Genomic DNA, 16,978 nt, shown 5'->3' on the forward strand with positions numbered 1-16,978 from the left:
GGTGGGAAAACCATGAGGGAGGAGTAGTGTCTTAAATGCCTAGAGAAAAGTGTATTAGGGCTGCAGAAAGGTCACGAAGAATGAGGAATGAGAAAAGGCCATTGAGATTGGATTGGCAGTTAAGAGATCATTGATTACTTTGGAGAGGTTGAACAGTGAGGTTGAAAACCAGATTATCTGCAGTTAAGAATAATGAAAGAAAAGTAAGTGGAGGCATCTGCTCTAGATAGCCTTCTCTAGGAATTTAGCTACAAAGGGAGAAAAGGTAGGGGATAATAGCTAAGTAGTTATTGGAGATGGATGGATCAAGGTTGCGCTTTTTGAGGATGGGCAACAGGGAAGCACCCAGCAGAAAAAGCAAGATTAAAGATAAGTGAAAGACTGGGGTTGATGGGAAAGTGCTGGGGGAGGCACGCTGGTGTTGGGCAGTTACTCCTCAGCTGCTTGTTGGTTAACCATTGTTTTCTGTGTTTCCCGTTCATAGCTCTTTTTTGTTGCTATTCAGAATTCACTTGATTTATTTTTTTCTGCATTTTAAAAGGTGGTTTTTGAATGTATCTGGGGAAATAAAGCTTGCATAGATGGTAGGGTATGTATTTATTGAAATGATCTATATAAGAAGTATGTAACCAGTTATATATATTAAGTATGACAATATTAGGAGCCCCTTTCTAATAATGACTTAAAATTCAAATATAATTTTAATTTTAGCATTTGAGTTTTAATTATCTCGCAATCCTATTTAATTAGAATCCAGCTTTTTAAGCTCTGTCATAATTGGGTAACTGTTAATGTAGAATGTTTATAGAAATATTTGTCATAGGGCATGGTATTCATGTGATAACAGAAATGTTAGGTTATTGATGTTATAAGTCTTCATTTACCCAGTTCACTGTGTAGATTTGAAGTGTGTGTGTAATGTAATGCTATAAAGTATACTAACCTAATACTTAAATATGTCTTAGAAATAGCTCTTGTGTTTAAATACAAATATTTTAGAAAGTTATGTACTTATTTTTCCTGCATTTGTAATGTAGGTGAGTGCATCGAGGCAAGATGTTGAAGATGCAGAGGATGCAGAAGAAGCAGCTGTTCAAACTGATAATGGAACAGATATAGTAGAAAGATTATTTAATATGGTCAGTCTGTAATACCAAAATGAAATTTAAAATATAAGTTGTTGGATGAAACTATTTGTATAGATTCTCTTTCCTGGTGTTGGTGGAAAAAACTAGTTAATCATCTCTGAGTTAAAAGAGCATAGTCTGTTTTACAAGCAGTTATTTATTACATACAAATATAGCTCTGACCAGGTTACCTGTCAACAGATTAGCTACTTTTTTCTTTAAATTTGAGTGTAAAGTTATATGTTTAAATTTAAATATTGCTGTTCCAATTCAGGAGAGAATTTTGTTCTAGAACCAGTCACAGTTTATGGTGGACCAATTGTAAAGCACATAAATTGCTTTTCCTATTGTTTCAGATTATTCAGAACATATATAATTTCTTTGATTTAAATACTTTTTATCCATGCATGCTACAACCTCTTCCATATCTTACTTTCCATGAGTTACTGTGTCTAAAATATTTTTCACTTGGTGGTCAGCTTTCTTTTGAAGAGTCTAGTCTCTCTCAGTACCTGACCTTCAAATGATGGCTCTTGCTGGGCCAGTGTTCAGCTTTTTTAGCTTGAACTGTTGGAGCTCTCTTCTGCTTCCACTAGGTGATTACTTGTATCTTGCACATTACTTAATTTAGCATAGGTATTTTTTTCTTTCTTGATTTTTGTGGAAAACTTAATTGCTTTCCATTTAACAGGATGAAGATGAAGAGACTAAAGATGAAACAAAAGATACTTCTGGAAAGAGTGATCGAATGGCACATCCAGTAGCTGAACGTTTAGATATTCTTTTGTCCTTACTCTTTTCCTACATAAAAGATATCTGCTATAAAAACGGTAATAAGAAAAAGATAATCCAATATTATATATGCATAGAGGTTGGTCATTTTTATCCAGAGATTTGAATTATTTTGAAGCTGCTTTTTTTCATAATAGTATAATAGCCTTGACTTAGTACCTTAGCTATGGTATCATGGAACACTCTAATCTATAAACATTACCTGGGTCTGTCATCACTAAACTAAAATTGTATATGACAGTTTACCCTCATATGGATGAAACAGAAACTTGTGCTGTTAATACTGCACTTTTGTCAAAGGCCTGTTTTCTGCATTTCTTTATTTAACCACGTAATTTTGTTTGTTTTTAATGTGATTAATTATGGTAATTTTTTTCCTAATGTTGTACCTGGTATAGATCCAACATGATCATAGTAACTTGTTGTATACAAATTTTGCTAGAGTTTAACAAATATTTTATTTCAGTATGCATTAATGATACTGATATATAGTTCTTTTTCTGAATACTATCTTTTAGATAGAATAAAAGCTGGTAGGTGAAAGTAAGCTGACGTTATTAGACATGACTGTTGTGAGTCACAGGTAATCCATCTTATTGGTTGTAGTGTAATTGATGAGGATGTGACTCTTAATGAAAATTATTTACTTTGCTCTTTTTGGATTTTGTATTCTTAATTTTTTCTTTTAATTATCTTTTGAAGCTGAAAAGTTATGTTTACTTTGTAGGTGAGATTGATGTCAACAAAACAAAGGATTTGTATCGAGATTTATTAGGGATCTTTGACAAGCTAGTATTGCCAACCCATGCCTCCTGTCACGTACAGTTTTTTATGTTTTACCTCTGTAGCTTTAAATTGGTAAGTAAAAATACCTTTTTAAAACATTACTTTTTTCTTTCCTTCTAACAGATGAATTTACTGAAAGTGAGGGGATAATTTTGAAACCTCCCTCTTAGTGAAAGTAACTTAGATAAACCTACTTTCTTCATAGGGATTTGCAGAAGCATTTTTGGAACATCTTTGGAAAAAATTGCAGAATCCAAATAATCCTGCCATCCTCAGGCAAGCTGCTGGAAATTATATTGGCAGTCTCTTGGCAAGAGCTAAATTTGTTCCCATCATGTAAGTAATTTTATGCATACATTTTAATGTTATAGTTTTTAAAAGACCAAGATCACTGATCCAGAGATTTGGGAGTTGTCTGCATACAGCTAATAATTCAACCCATGGACTGTAATGAAATCAGTAAGAGAGACTGTTTAGACAGAGAAGAAGAGCTGAGGACCAAGGAGGGAACCTTGGAATTCCTGTGGTTTGGGGCAGGTCACAGATGATGATCCAGGAAGGAAAATGGAGGAGGAGTAAACCTACCAGCAGGAGAGAGAGAGAGAGAGAGAGAGAGAGAGAGAGAGAGAGAGAGAGAGAGAGAGAAGAGAGAGAGAGAGAGCAGCATGCCAAATGCTGAGGAAAGATAAAGTGCCCAAAGAAAGGCCATGTAAGAAGCTGTGAAGAGAAGCCTGGGAGAAAGGAGCCCTTTCTGACCTAATTCAAGTTGAATCAGAAGCCATTTAACTTGGGATTCAGAATTTTGACCCAAGTGAAGACAGACAGGGAGACAGCTAAGAATATGTAACTGAATCACAAAAAGAGGAGAGGCAGAGGTGGGATTTTGCAAGCGTGACAGAGAAATGTATCCCCCACTTAGAGTCCTGTGAAGATACAGGTTGGTATTAGTTATCTATTGAATACTAAAGACAAGTCCACTATCTTGGTCTATAAATTCTTGGTGATTGGGTTCCCAGTTCCTTTGCCAAGCATCATTGGAAGGACTTAGTTTAGAATAGGAATCTTAAGTACCAGTCATTATAGAGGGGTAGGGGTGGTGAAGTTGTGCTCTTACACATACATGACAGTGGATTTAGACTCACTAGTAATGGAGGGCTAGAACATAGTTTCAACAACAGGGGAAAGTGGATTCTATGAGGAGGCCTTCAGACCCAGTCTCGGGAAAACCGAGGCAAGGTCTGCTTATCCTCAGGGAGGAATAGTTAGCTCATTTCCTGGGGTAGCGGCACTTAGACTATTGGCCTCTTGCTTTTCCAGCTCTTCTGTATCCATGGATAGGACTTGCAAATCTACTTTTTTCATATTGAGTGTTAATAGGTGGTTATGAAGTATCTGCTATTGGTCTTTTTTTTGAGTCAGTCATTTTTTAAAGTAAATACAATATGCTTATTAAATTGAAATTTTTCTTTTCTGTAGCACTGTAAAAGCATGCCTAGACCTCTTGGTTAACTGGCTGCATATCTACCTGGATAACCAGGATGCAGGAACAAAAGCCTTCTGTGACGTTGCTCTTCACGGACCCTTTTATTCAGCTTGTCAGGCTGTGTTTTACACTTTTGTTTTCCGACACAAGCAGCTTTTGGATGGAAACTTAAGGAAAGGTGAGTATGTTAGGGCACATAAGGAACTGATGACATTGACTTGGCTTTTTTGCTACTGTTGTCATTTGAAACTTGCAGTTATTTCCTCAGTGTAGCCAAATTTTACCTTCAAATACAACTGAAAATTTTATACATTATTTACCGTACTGTTGTAGTTTTAGTGACTTCTGTAATTTGTTTCTAGTTTAATCTATAAGAAGCTTGTTAACTATGTTATAGTTGAAGACAACTTCTAGCATAATTTAATAAATATAACCTCATTATGCTGATTCATGTGTCTGTGATTCCACTCATTTTGAAGGATGTTTTTCTGTAGTTAGGAGAAAAAAGGAATTTTATATGTGTGGAGGGCAAGACTTTAGAGATGCTGACCAGCATTAAGAGTATTTGTGCTTCTTTTCCTAAGTAGCTGAGATTATTATGCTGATAAAGGTACATTTTTTTGTCCTGAGGCATTCCCTTATTTACCTTTCATTACATCAAAATATTTGTCATACAACATATCTGGACAGATGTCTAAAGGGTTTCCGTCTTAAAAGAAGTGTGGTAGCTTAGCAGCTAATTTAGAAGAGATTCTAAGACCTTTGGCCATGCTAGTTGTTTAAAAAAAAGTTTGATAAAACACATTTTATTGATATCATAAAAGTGCTGATGATAATAGCTAGCATTTATATAATGCCTGCCATGTGACAGGCACTGTGGTAAATGTTTACAAAATATTATCTCATTTGATCCACACAGCAACCCAGAGAGGGAGGTGCTATTATTTATTTCCCTCATTTTTCAGTTAAGAAAACTGAGGCAAACAAGTTAAGTGATTTGCCCAGGGTTTCACTTTTTTATTTTTATGTCACTAATGTTTCCCAATATATGTCTCCCTTTCCAGAGATCACTCTCTTGTAAAAAAAAAAAAGAAAAAAAAAGAATAAAGTAGAGAAGGAAAAACATAAGCAAAACCAACCCCACACTGAAGAAAACTGACAGTATACTCATCATTTTGATGCCTGTGGACCACCCCTCTCTATCACCCTGACCCCTTCCCCCCCCCATACATCCCTGTCTTTGGAGTTAGGGAAGGTATTCCCAGGAATGTATTCTTAGTGATACTATAAATCACTTGGACAGTGACTCGTTCACTCAAGTAATTTTCTGTATGTCGCTGGTTCACATAGTAACCTGTTACGTTTTCTCATTTTGTACTGTTTAAATTCTATGACATAGAATGATGGTTTATAAAACTACACATCAGCATTACCTTGAGGCATTTTAGCCTAGTGGATAGGAAAGTCGGAAAGCCTCAACTTTGCCACATTCTCTGTCTGTCCCAGTGAAATCAGAGGCCCCATCAGGAACAAGAACAGCATGTTACATTTGTGTGGTTCTTGACAATACAGGGTACTTTCTCACATACAGTTTCTCATTTGTATTCTTTGTAATATAACAAATAATAGGGCAAGCACAAAAAGGAGCCTTTATCATTTTGTGGGCAGCTAGTTAGTGAAGTGCAAAGGGTGACAAACCTGGTGTCAGGAATTTTTAGCTTAGTGGACAAGTCACTTAACCCTGCTTGCCTCAGTTTCCTCATCTGTCAAAAGAGCTTGAAAAGGAAATGGCACACCACTCCAGTATCTCTCAAGAAAACCTCAAATAAAAGTCATGAAGAGTAAATTAACAACAACAAATTATTTTGTAGTCTTTCTAAAATATAAATGAAGCTTTAAAAAATTTGACCTTTAAAAGAAATTCATTTATAACTTTGCGGTCTTAATTTCATACAAATAATCTTGAGAAATATCTTCATTTACGAGTACAAAATAGAAATAGACTTTCAAAAGATCTTTGTAAGAAAATTAAACATTTATGGATAAGCTGTGTCCATAAAAATGAATAAAAAACTTAAAATTCTCAAGACCTGTCCATTTTATGTGTGAAAAATCATTTTGAGAATTGTCAAAAAAAACTTGACATTTTTTCATGCTATTGCATTAACCTAAAGAATTTCGTGATTTTTAATGGCAGTCAGACAGAAATCTTGTTTATTCTGTAGATCTAGACCTGGAGGGGACCTTAGGAGCCATGTAATCCAGACCTCATTGTGGAGGTGGGGTGGGGCCAAACCTAGCTCTTACATTGTGAATGTTTGTGGGCCAACACCTGGCATTTAAAGTTTAGTCATGGGAAATAAAATGATCATTTATTTCTAGCTTTGAATTTTGCCTATGTTCTTAAACTGTTAACTGAGCTTTTTTTTTTTTTTTAAACAAAGGTTTGGCTTATCTACAGAGTTTAAATTTTGAGCGCATAGTTATGTCTCAGCTAAATCCTTTGAAGATTTGCCTCCCTTCTGTAGTTAACTTCTTTGCTGCCATTACAAGGTAAGTTGTTTGGGCATGATTTTTTAAATTGGAGGATATGTAATTGTAATTTTCATTTTAGATCAATTTGCCAATCATTTATCATTGGCCATGTTCTAGGCACAGGGGTTACAAAGACAGAAATGAAACAGGCCATGCAAGGAATTTGCTTTCGACTGACAATACAGTGTGTACATAAGTAAACACAATCATTTGGGAAAGGGCCTCTTGTAGGAGATGTCATTTAAGTCTTGAAGGGAGGTAGGAATTCCAAGAGGAGGAAGGGTTAGACTTACAGGCATAAGGAATACAAAGCATAGAAAAGAGAAATGGAATTCCGTATACAGGAAACTGAGAACTTAAACAAGTATAAAAGATCTTTTAAATTTATGCTTGTTTTCAAATGAAACTTTTTTTATTGTACTGTATTTTAGCATATCGTAGCATTATGTGGTAAGTAAAACTTAGTTTTCTACCACCATTTGAGCTATAAAGACCAGACAGTAATGCCACTGTGCTAACAAAATGGATCTGTTCGATTTTCTGAAGGAAATACCAGTTAGTGTTTTGTTACACTATTATTGAGAGGAACAACCGACAGATGCTACCAGTTCTTAGAAACACTGCAGGAGGTGGCTCAGTACAGACCTGCACCAATCCACTTGACACGTTCTTCCCCTTTGACCCTTGTGTTCTCAAGAGGTAAGCTCGTTTTAAAGTTTGAAGTTTAAGTGGAATAAATGCTTAGTGGGACAAATTTTGTATTTTTAAAAATATTTAATGACCTCCTACTGTAAATCTTGAATGGAGAGGGCATGGGTGTTGGTGTGAATTATGAATTTATATGAAGCCATTTGTAAAGTATGTTCTTAATAATTCTTGAGGTAAAAGTATTCTTTTACCGTGAGGAAACTGAAGCTTAAAGAAATTATCACATTTCAATAGGACCATAGCTAATTAATGTCAAAGCTCAAACCTTAAATCCCAATAAGCCTTCTGACAACCAAAGCCAATGCTTGTTCTTTTTTTATTTTGTTTTTGTCTTGTGTCCCCCATGCCTCACTCAGAACTTTTGCACATAGTAGGCACTTAATATAAACAGTTTAATTTTTATTTCTTAGTGTTTCTTTCTAGGTTGTTAATTTCTAAAGAAACTTCTAAATAAATTCCTCAAAGCTGTTGATGTGGTTCTTTCCGTTTTAAAAAATCATTGTATTCTTCTTTCATAGTACTTTTAGAACTTATTTCCTTGCTTTGACCTAGTCTGGTCTTTAATAAATTCTGACCTTTGGGGATTACTTGCCCTGGAAACGGTTTGTTTCTTCTGTTTAGTGCTCAGAGGGATTGGGATGTATGGGTTCCTGCTTCCCAATCTAGATAGTCACTGGATTTTATATGACTTACTGGTAGTTTTCTCTGAGCTTCCTATGGTAGAAAAGGACCAGACATGTGTAGGGAGTGTTCCTCAGTAAATTCTTGCATTGCTTGTTAACTGTGCTATATGTGGTATGTATCCTTTTTATTTATTTAGTAGTAACTGCTCTGGATTTGGATACAAACAACTTACCTCTTGACACTTTGAAGCATTTCACTTACTGAGCTACATTGACCTCCTTTTACTTTACTCATTAAATAGGGAGAATGCTTCCAGGATTGCTTTGAAGATCAAATGATATAATGTATCTAGAGGCACTTTGGAAATTGTAACATGTTATGATTAAATTGTAACATATTCTGATTAAATTTTCCTGAGTTGATTTTTTTCTTTTCCTATCTGTAGTACTCTAGAAAAATTCACATTTTACTTTAAAAATGATGTTATTTATAATACCTTCCTACAAAGCACTTGATAACTGGCCAAAAGTAATTAGCAAGGTTCTTCTACCTTAAGTCTGTTTTTTCCTTAATAAGAACCTAATTTGAGATTAGTAGATTTCCAGATATTAAAAGAATCCCCAGGGAGATAATTGTTTTCCTTTAAAACCCATTCATTGTCTTAGATGCTTCTTTTGCTTGTTTGTTACTGTACAGGACACATACAGTTCAGATATTCTGATTCTAATAAACTAAGTCAGCCATAATGTCCTTTTTAACAGCCTGTATTACCTACTGGCTCCTTACTACTGTCCAGTATAGGAAAACTCTCTTGGGTTCTGGGCTCCCAGACTCCAAATCTTAGGTGAATGAATTCCTGTTAATTTCATCTATATCCAGTAAGATACTTATGTAAAATTCACACATACACATTTTTCCGCACCTGACTTATCTGACAAGCAATGGCAGCATAAAAAGGATAACTCGGAATGCTCTAACTGCATATGCAGCTTTTTTTTGCACTTCTTGTGTCTAGGTCCAAAGTACTGAAACAGTTTAACTTGAAAATGAGAAGCATTTTTGAGTGACAGGATTCCATTATTCTTTAACTGGGCACACTATTACTACAAGTGTTCAATGTGATCTTGAAAGTTTGAAACCTAATTATCAAGAATTGCTTATCTTTTGTTTTTGTATCACCTAAATTTCTCACAGCATCCCTCCCTTTTCCCAGAGAGGTCATTTTATATAACATAGAAGGAAAAAAAAAGCTAGCAAAACCCATCAAATACATTTTTAAAAGTCTAAAAATATATGCAGTTGTTTGACACTTATGGTCTTCCTACCTCTAAAAAAAGAGGGGTAGCCAGGGTGTCTGCTTGTATCTCTTCTTTGGGGCTGTACTTTTTCTTTGTAATTTTGTAGTATTCACTGTTGGTTCTTTGGTGGGGCTTGTTCTTTCCCATTTACAATTATGTGTATTTTCTCATATAAGTCTTTACATGTTTCTCTCTGATCACATTCATGTACTACTAGCTATTTAGCTGTTCCCTAATTGATAAGCATTTACTTTTTTTCTGTTCTTTGCTGTCACCAAAAATACTACTGTGAATATTTTAGAATATATGAAACTTTTCTTTGTGCCTTTGACTTCTTTTGCATATATTTCTAAAAGTAGAAACTCCTGGTTAAAGGTCATGGATATTTTAGTAAATTTCTTAGCATAATTCCAGATCACTTTTCCAGCATGGTTAGATCAATTCACCAATGTTTACCAGTAGTAAATTAAATATTTTTGTCTTCCATAGCCTCTCCAACATTAACTGGTTCCCATCTTTGTCAGTTTGCCAAGAATGAGATGAAATATCAAAGCTGTTTTTTTTTCTATTTCTCTTATTGTTAGTGATTTGGAGCATTCTTTCTTATGGTTTGTAGTTTGCAATTCTTTTGAGAAGTGTTTATTCACGTTCTTTGACCATTTGTCCATTGGAGGAATGGTTCTTGGTCTTACATATTTGTGTTTATTCTCCATACATCTTGGATAACAGACCCCTATCAGAGATATTTCATGCAAATGTCTTGAAATGTGATTTTAATCAATACTTTTTGTTAATAGATCCAAAAAAGTCATTGATCCCATTTATCAGTCATGGGAAGAATTGAGTGCTGAAGAACTTAAGGAGTTTAAGAAACCTGTTGAAAAGGTAATTTTTTGATTTACCATTTACTTGTAACCTCATTATCAATATCAATAGATTTGGCCAAATGCTAAACTAGCAATGATTAACTAATTTTTTAATTGGACAGTTTGCATTTATTTTAAATTTATTACTGTTTTTAACAAAGTTCACATTTTTACAATTCACTATATTCTTTTCAATGGAAATTTGTCATCAGATTTTGATGAAGTGTACCAGTTTTATCCAATTATGGAGAAATGTAGGGTTAAATAAGATATGAATTTAGATACATTTAAAATGTTCTCATAGTTTTTGCTTTTGTAAAAATACCAAAAACTTTCCTTTGTAGTCCAGTTACCCTTAGGTTGACATTTGTGCCAACAATTGGATAAAATAATCTTACGGTCATCTAGAAATAATCTCTTAAAGGGATAAATCAATAGGCAGTCTTAGAACATATCAGCTAGCATGTCATCACAGAAGTAGGTAGTCATCCTATACTATATCATTCTGCTTTACTTTCATAGTTTCGGTTACCATTTCTGCCTTCCTTAGATTTTCAGCCTTCTTCAGAGTCTTCATTCACATTTGAAATCTGAATCAATGTGCTTGTTCTCCTACCTGATAATTATGGTAGTATACTTCAAAGAATATAAGATCTTGTTGATATAGGTATTCACTCCAATGGTACTAATTGAAGTCTGACCCTGTTCTCCCATAATTTCTCTACACAGGAGCCATTCCTCTCTTCCAAACTTTTTAATTTTCCAGTTATTAGGGCAGCAGTCAGGTTTTCCATTTGTTGTTCCTTGATCTGTCCACACATTTGACCCACCTCCTTTTCCTGTTTCTTCGATGGCATACCTTATGCCACTGCTTCTGCATAAGTTATCCTTGGAAATATTCTACAGCCTACTTATTCTCACCATATGTCTTTTCATATTGAATCATTTACAACTTTGATTCAGAACCATATGTCATTTTCTGGAGAATGTGTTCTGCAGAATTTTTATTCTTGGGATTGTTAAAAGCAGCATACAATCCAGCTCATTTTCTTCCTCCTGTTAGATGCTAGACTCCAGTAACTGTCCAGCTACAGTGCCTGTCCCAGATATATGTACTTACATATAACAGTGTCATCCAGTTGTGTGTCATGATCTGGACAAAAGGCATTTTTCATTCATTTCATTTTTCCTGTAAAGATTGTTAAATCCATTTCTTCTGAGCAATGATGGATCTCACTGAGGAGCCCCTGTAGTAGTTCTGGGGTTGACAGAACCCATGAAACAAAATGTCTTTATATTATTCTCTCTGTTTACTCAACTACTTGTTGAAAAGAACTGTATTATGGGGAATTTGAATTTTGGCTTTCTTTTAGGATCTTTGACTTGGTCATTTAATTAGCTTTTCAATGAGAAATTTCTAAATTACTTATTTTCTCCTTGCTCTGGATTGATTAGTGTTAAATTCCTAGAAACGGTTTTGTTTTTTGGGGTTTTTTTCATTATAATGTCTTCTGGGAAGGAGAAAAGTTTTATCGGTGTTTTCTCCTTTTTTTTTTTCCCAGGGAACAACAGAAGATGAAGATGATGACTTTTTGAAAGGAGAAGTGCCTCAGAATGACACTGTGATTGGAATGACACCGAGTTCTTTGGAGTCAAGTTTTCGAAGCCCATCAAGCAGTGTAGGGTCTCCACAGGTCACGTATATATTGGGCCAGCCCCTCTGATAACAAGAATTAATAACTGAAGAGACTTTTTCCCTAAAAAAAATCCCAACAACAAACCAACCCAAACTTGAATACCAAGTTTCACAGGTTATGGAAGCTGAATTTAAATTCAACCATTGACATACCTCAGGCATCCTGGTTTCAAGTTAAATTTTAAATGGTTTCCAGACTGATGATTTTTTTTAGTATAAATTCCAGAAAAAGTTGAATGAATATCATGTGCAATATTTTATAGTATAGTTTATTATTACTGTAATTTTGCAGTTTTCATTTAATGTATAAAACATATTACATCTTTTATAATGTAATTATTATGAAATTTCTAATACATATATAATCCTATTTTATTTAATAGCATATTAACATGGACTTCTACTTGTCAATGCCATTTTCATATTCAGTGATAGCCGTACAATCCCAGTGCTTTGCTTATATGGTTTCAACAAAACATCCTACATAACAGATTCGTTCACAAGTCGCTATCCATATTTCAAGTCAATCTTTGTAACTAGAACATTTTTGCTTTCGTTCAGTATTTATTTTGTATTGTAAATAAATAAGCATGCATGCTTATTTATTTACTGAGACCCATTATGGTTGAATCTCAGTGTAGTGGAAATAGTAGGGAAAGAGGGAGGTTGTTGAAAATAGTCTGGGATAATGATAGTTGGAGAGGGATCGGGAGACTGCAGGATTTGGTCTTGTGGGTTGAGGGGGGAGAAGAATGGTAGAGCTAGGAAAACAGAATTTTCGTGCTTTGTTTAAGCAAACAATCAGGTAAGAAAAGATACACTGTGCAGAAATTGTATTAGTAGTTTTCCATTTGAATGGAATTAAGATTTACAGAAGTGGTGGTTCTGATATCTTTTCAAATCTGTTCACATGGAATTTTTCCTGTAAATTTTTCAGGAATGTTATATTTGAAACAGTACTACCAATTTATAGTAGCGTATCCAGATTAGTTTTGGATAAACATGTCAGTGATAATGTTCACATTTTGACATTCAGCTTCTAAATAGTGAGAAAAATATTTTCATGTCTTTTATTTGATCTCTAATTGTGAGGATTTGTTAGGAAAAAATGAGATTGTCAATTGAATTATAAAGCTTATTCTTAGAAGTTATTGTCATCCAAATATACCAAGTGTTCAGTGAAACACTGTCTTTGGAGTTGGTGCTGATGGAACAACTTTACAGATGGAAGCAATTTACAAAAAGAATCTTTTGAGCATTTCTGTAACTAAATCCCCTTGGATATAAGGCAGTTCAGCCTTATTGTGAGTTCTGCAATGTAATATAGTGTCTTTTCAATACTTGTGTATTTTATCTTAGTTTTTAAAATGTAAATATAATTTTTTCCCGAGGCTATAAAAAGCATTTCGTGTGTTTTTGTTATTTGTCAATGAAACAAATGCTTTCCTTGCTCATAAAATTTTACAGTTCTTTAATATCTTTTCAAATATATTAACATGGAATTCAACCTAAGGGAAGAAATATATTCCTGTGGGTGATCTGTGCAAATGAAAAGTAGAATTTCATATCTTGAATTGGATAGCCACTCTGCTTTCTTCAAAGAGAGAGTACCAGGCTAGAATTATATCTGTCCCCCTAAATATTGCTAGCTTAGGGGAATTTTTAATTTTTGGTTCAAGCTGTGTTCCTGGGGTTCCAGTCCTCAGGTGCAGCCATTTGACTGAATCCAAACTTCAAAGAACCCCCTTAAAAGGTTTTGTTTAGTAGTGGACTCAGTTAAAAGGCTGCACCCAAGGACCTAGAAGACCATATGTGATCTCAAGACTGCAACTTCCCCACCCCGATCTAGTCCAACTTTCTCTTTTTGTAGATAAATTGAGGCACAAAGACTTTAACTTGCTGAGGTTCTGAAGATACAGGCAGAATTTGAACCCAGATCTTCTAATTCTGCAGTCAGTGTTCTATGCAGGGGTGGGGAACCTGCAGTTTCTAGGCCACATGTGGCCTTCTAGGTCCTCAAGAGTGGCCCTTTGACTAAATCCAAACTTCACAGAGCAAATCCCCTTAATAAAAGGATATAAATAGTTTCTTCCTGCATTAGACTCAAGTAGAGATTGATGAGAAGTACTTAAAGTGGGACATAAAGCAAAATAAGAAAGTAAATAAGTTTGGAATCGATTTGTAGAAGGTAGAGCCCACCAGCCTATAAGCAAGGTTTTAAAACTTCAGCCTACTCCCTGCCATCCTAGATCCCACTAGAAGAAGCAGACTTTAATAAAAGGAGCTCATTCTCACTAAATCAAGCCTCCCCCCTTCCCCCCCCCCATGTCCAGATGCCACTCACCTCTCTCTAGTATTTAAGGGCTTTGTCTCTTCAGACTTCTGGCTTTGAGGCAGGCCTGGTCACTCATGGGCTTCAAAGAACTGGGAGTTGTGAACTACATAGCCTCCAGGTAAATGACAGACACCTAAGCCCTAATATCTGTCCTACTGCTGAATTCTCCAATTAAAAGATGAACTCCTTCAAGGAGGATATGTCTCAATTGTCCATTTGTATCTTAGCACTAAACGCAGTGCTTGACAAATGGTAAGGACTTAATAAATGCCCGTTTCAAGCATTCATTTCCTGAATGCCAGGCTGAGTAGCCTTAGGTTGTGTAAATAATAGGAGGCTTCTGAAAGTTTTTGAAGAGAGGTGTGACAGGTTAGAGGGGCAATGTATGGTAGGAATAAGACTGTATTTAAAAGTCACAGGGCTGAGTCCAGATTTTGGCTCCACTGCTGCTTATTCGTGTAACTTGGGTAAGCCACTAAATGTGTTTCAGTTCTCCCATCTCCAGGAATCCAGATGAACTTAAGGTCCCTTCCAACTCTTAAGTCTGAAGGCTGCTATTGTTTTGGTCAGAGAGGGAACCAATTTAGCTTTATGCCAAGGGTGATGGCCTGCTCACAGGAGCTTACATCCTAACAGGACAAGACTACACTTTAAAGGGAACTGAAAAAAGAGGAGGTGAGGAGAAAGTACTTACCTGGAGGCATGGTGGAGATGCACACCCAGGAACAGGAACTCCTCAGTGGGAGAAGGTTGCTAAGCCAGAATGATGGAAGAATGGGCCAGGAAAAGGTATTTGATTTGGACCTGGAGAACCTGACCTTGAATGCTAGCTCAGCTGCTTAATATTTTCATTAGTTATGTCACCTCGGGCCAGTGTAACAGCAAGCACACAGGAAGGCCCACTGCACAGGTTCTTAGATCTGCTTTTTCTAAGAAAAGCAACCTTAAAAGGAGTAAACAATCTTACTTTCATCAAGGATATATACCATTCACTTAGTTCAGGGGGGAAAGTCAGCATCCTGAACTTCAGAGAAAATACAAACAGAATTACAAACAGAATGACCAAGAGACAGGGCTTCCAACTGTCTGACCATAGACAATATATCATTACCAGAGAGAGAAGCACCAGCATCTGTTTTCAAAGCCATGAGGCATCTTAATAGCAGCTGCCCAGAGTCTTGTCTGGCCTAATCACATAAACACGCTTCCAGCAATTTGAGCGCCAAAGCAAAATCTCACCTCAGTATATACACTTTTCAGACTGGGAGGGCACAACCCTAGTGACTCAGAGCCTCATTACCAATCGACAAAAGATGTGGGCCTTTGTAGGAAACATGCCTCCCCTAATCAATCTTCCCTTAATAGCCCCACCAGAAGCTTATTAATGGTGGGGAAGATTTTTAAATGCCATTGCAGCAAGTCACTTAGTTTAGCCTCAGTTTTCTCTGTACAAATGAGGGTGCTTCGCAAACCTTCATGTACTGTATAAATGGCAGCTATGTTATCCATCTCAGAGGGCATATGTGTCTATCAGGATAGTGATACACAGATAAGGATTGTCTGTGTGACCCAAGCCATCACCACCCTGGTGTTTCATTGCACAATCGTCACAGATTTTATGACATATTTCTGCAAAAAAGGTGGATTGTGACCATTAGGTGAAGATTAAAAAAAAAACAATTTGTGCCAGTATTATCTTTAAGTTTCTGCTAGCTTCACACCAACTTTTCACTCACTGAAAACGATCTTTCTGTCTGTTTCCATGTTACTCAGTGAACACAACCACTTTCAGCTTGAAGCCCAAAGAATAATTTTTACATTTACCTATTGTTGGGGGACAGCTCTGGACCGGGGTCCCCCGTGAGGACCGTGAGACGCCTGAGGGTCCGAACCTTCCCCCTTGTGGGGTACTGGGATGGCCCTGGTAACAGGCTGGCTCCACCCACGGGGAGGCACTTGGGAGGAGCTCGCTGGCCCATGGGAGGTACGGGGGAGGAGACAGGGGATAATAAAAGGGGATGACCAGGAGAGCTGGAGGAGAAGAAACGGAATAAAGCTTGCTGACTGCAACTCCTTTCGGGTGCTCTGCCTGTTTATTGCCCTCCCCCAACCGGGAGAGGGACCGGAGACGTCCGAAGACCGGGGATAGGTAAGTAGAAGGCGAAGGCCTGGGAGTCGCCCCGGGCAACCTATAGTCAGAAAGACATGCTTCAGACATTAATGTTTTGCTGACAGACGAACTATACAGTTTAACTACCGAGAGAAGACACAAGATTTACCACATTGCATGACTTACTCAAGGTAGTTCTGCCTGCCAGCTTCCCTTACACTGGGTTTAGTGACAACACTGCAGTGCTTTAAACAAATCGAGGAGATGAGTGACCATACCAGTCAGCTTTTGGAAATATACTGACAAGGCACGTGCACTAAGAATTCTAAGCTCATGGCTCGAAATGCAAGAGAGATAAATTCATACCCATATTCCAGTGGTCTCTGTTTACCTTTTAAGTGATGGGAAGTGCAGAATTGTATCATGCAATAATTATATGATGAAAAGTTATAAACCAATTTTTGGACTGAAAAAACAGGATGTGACAATTATGTAGTAAAATATGTTATCTTGAATCTTGGACAGCCACTCTGCATTCTTCAAAGAGGGTGTACGGGCTAGAATTATATCTGTCCCCCTAAATATTGCTAGCCACAGGGAAATTTTTTTAGGGGGTTC

The 16,978-nt window shown here is 36.4% G+C and overlaps 1 protein-coding gene across 1 annotated transcript in view; it reads left to right on the top strand.

The window, feature by feature from the left end:
* RRN3 (RRN3 homolog, RNA polymerase I transcription factor) overlaps window positions 1-13,316 on the top strand; it is a 31,481-nt gene extending 18,165 nt beyond the window's left edge. The window contains exons 10-18 of the mRNA XM_072610195.1: window positions 1,038-1,139; window positions 1,819-1,957; window positions 2,647-2,777; window positions 2,911-3,041; window positions 4,182-4,366; window positions 6,633-6,741; window positions 7,270-7,422; window positions 10,151-10,238; window positions 11,782-13,316. Of these exons, the coding sequence (XP_072466296.1) occupies window positions 1,038-1,139; window positions 1,819-1,957; window positions 2,647-2,777; window positions 2,911-3,041; window positions 4,182-4,366; window positions 6,633-6,741; window positions 7,270-7,422; window positions 10,151-10,238; window positions 11,782-11,943 (1,200 nt within the window). The 3' untranslated portion in view covers window positions 11,944-13,316. The remainder of the gene's footprint in view (window positions 1-1,037; window positions 1,140-1,818; window positions 1,958-2,646; window positions 2,778-2,910; window positions 3,042-4,181; window positions 4,367-6,632; window positions 6,742-7,269; window positions 7,423-10,150; window positions 10,239-11,781) is intronic.
* The last annotated feature ends 3,662 nt before the right edge of the window (window positions 13,317-16,978 follow it).

Source organism: Notamacropus eugenii, chromosome 1 (assembly GCF_028372415.1).
Source record: "Notamacropus eugenii isolate mMacEug1 chromosome 1, mMacEug1.pri_v2, whole genome shotgun sequence".
Taxonomy (NCBI): Eukaryota; Metazoa; Chordata; class Mammalia; order Diprotodontia; family Macropodidae; genus Notamacropus; species Notamacropus eugenii.